We start from the raw sequence: 1,640 nt of genomic DNA, 5'->3' as shown, positions 1-1,640 counted from the left end.
AGCACTGTAACAAAAAATAATTTCCCCCAGGGATTAATAAAGTATTCTGATTCTGATTCTGATTCTGATAAAACCTTTTATTTTGAAAACTGCTCTGTTTGACAGTTTCACCTAAATTGGAGTTTCATCATCCATCTACAGATTTGTACCCAGCTCAGGCAGAATGACCAATTTATACAAAATACAAGAGAACCAGAAAAACAAAGAACAGGATTTAAGTGAAATCTGAGAAGAAAACTCAACAACTGGAGATACTAACAGACTACAATAAAGGCTCCAGTAAAATTAGTGCTATGAGCGGAAAAAAGATGCAGTATGCACTGTGACCATAATAACTAAAATCTGAACAAACCTGACTTCTACTATAAAACATTCCTTCTGTGGGCAACAACATGCATGGACACAGAAAAAAATTTCCAGAGTTTAACAATCAGACTGGATGTGGTGGAGCAGCTGAGGCAGATCCAACATGTGTTCTGTATTTCATCTTTCATGCATTAAAGCTGCAAAGCAGCTCTGATATGGTTTGATCTGTCCTGGAAGTTTCACTGTGAGTGTATTCTTTCTTTTTTAAAAGCTGCTTTATAAAGAGTCTATGGATATAAATTGTTGAACTTACATGATACAGTCAGTGTGATGATATCACTCCACTCTGTGAAGAAATAGTCCCTCCTGCCCCGGCAGCTGTATCCTCCACTGTCAGACTCAGTAGCTCTGATGGTTCTGTATTCATTGGATGTTGGAGGTGTGTTTAACTTGGCAGGACTCCATTCATACGTCCACTGAGCTCCTTCACCTCCCTGAATCTCACATCTGACAGTGACTGTTTCACTCCAGTGTATCAGAATTGAGTTTGGTTGCAGGATCACAGTGGGCCTAATGGGAACTGTTCTCATAAAAAATAGGAGATTATAAAGTCATTATAAAGACATCATGATTTTTATGTGTATTGCTAATGACAATCAAATCTATTGTGCCCCCTGCCAATATATATATATATATAAAGAAATATGTGTTACATTCATAAAACAAATGAATGCAGGTAACATCAGGACGAATTTTCTCTCTTTTATTTTTTGAACTTACAGTAAATGCCGAGGCAACCCTGACAACAGACAGCACATTCATACCAGCAGGAGGCATCTTTACACTGAGCTGTGCTGTAAAGAGCTCTGCTGACTTAGTATGTGATTGGTTCAGACAGACAACATCTAGAAATAAAATACAGATTAGCTGTTGGATCAAATAGTGATCACAATCGCTAAACTAAGAAACTACAACTCAAGCACATTTTAGTCAGAAGTCTGCAGGACAAGAAAAAAACACAACTACGGTGTGTCAAGTCCGGCTGTGTGGTAGGCAAATTAGGAGCCAATTGCAGGACTCAGAGATGAAGGGGTAATCTGAAAGAGGCTGCATTATTGTTGTATACACAGGAGGAAATTAAGGGACCTATGGATTCTTCGATACCCAACATCCACAATGAAGGCGAAACAACTAGTAGCTCAGTGTTCCAACATTCGAAAGAAGGGACTGCTCTCACAGCTAGAGATTGACGAGGTACAACACAAATGCTATGGCAAGGAGGAGTCAGGACGCCAGGTCAGGGGGGCGATATCATCACCCCCACCCGAGATTGG

General features: G+C 39.7%; 1 protein-coding gene across 1 annotated transcript in view; it reads right to left on the bottom strand.

The window, feature by feature from the left end:
- The window catches only part of LOC121813915 (obscurin-like), a 5,001-nt gene extending 4,105 nt beyond the window's left edge, over positions 1-896 (bottom strand). Inside the window, exon 1 of the mRNA XM_042217883.1 lies at positions 620-896. Within this exon, the coding sequence (XP_042073817.1) occupies positions 620-896 (277 nt within the window). The remainder of the gene's footprint in view (positions 1-619) is intronic.
- Between the last annotated feature and the right edge of the window lie 744 nt (positions 897-1,640).

The sequence above is a fragment of the Haplochromis burtoni genome, unplaced genomic scaffold, assembly GCF_018398535.1.
Source record: "Haplochromis burtoni strain Fernald_Lab_line unplaced genomic scaffold, NCSU_Asbu1 Contig_3482, whole genome shotgun sequence".
Taxonomy (NCBI): Eukaryota; Metazoa; Chordata; class Actinopteri; order Cichliformes; family Cichlidae; genus Haplochromis; species Haplochromis burtoni.
The sequence above is the reverse complement of the archived record's forward strand: the minus strand, read 5'-3'. Positions and strand labels throughout refer to the sequence as shown.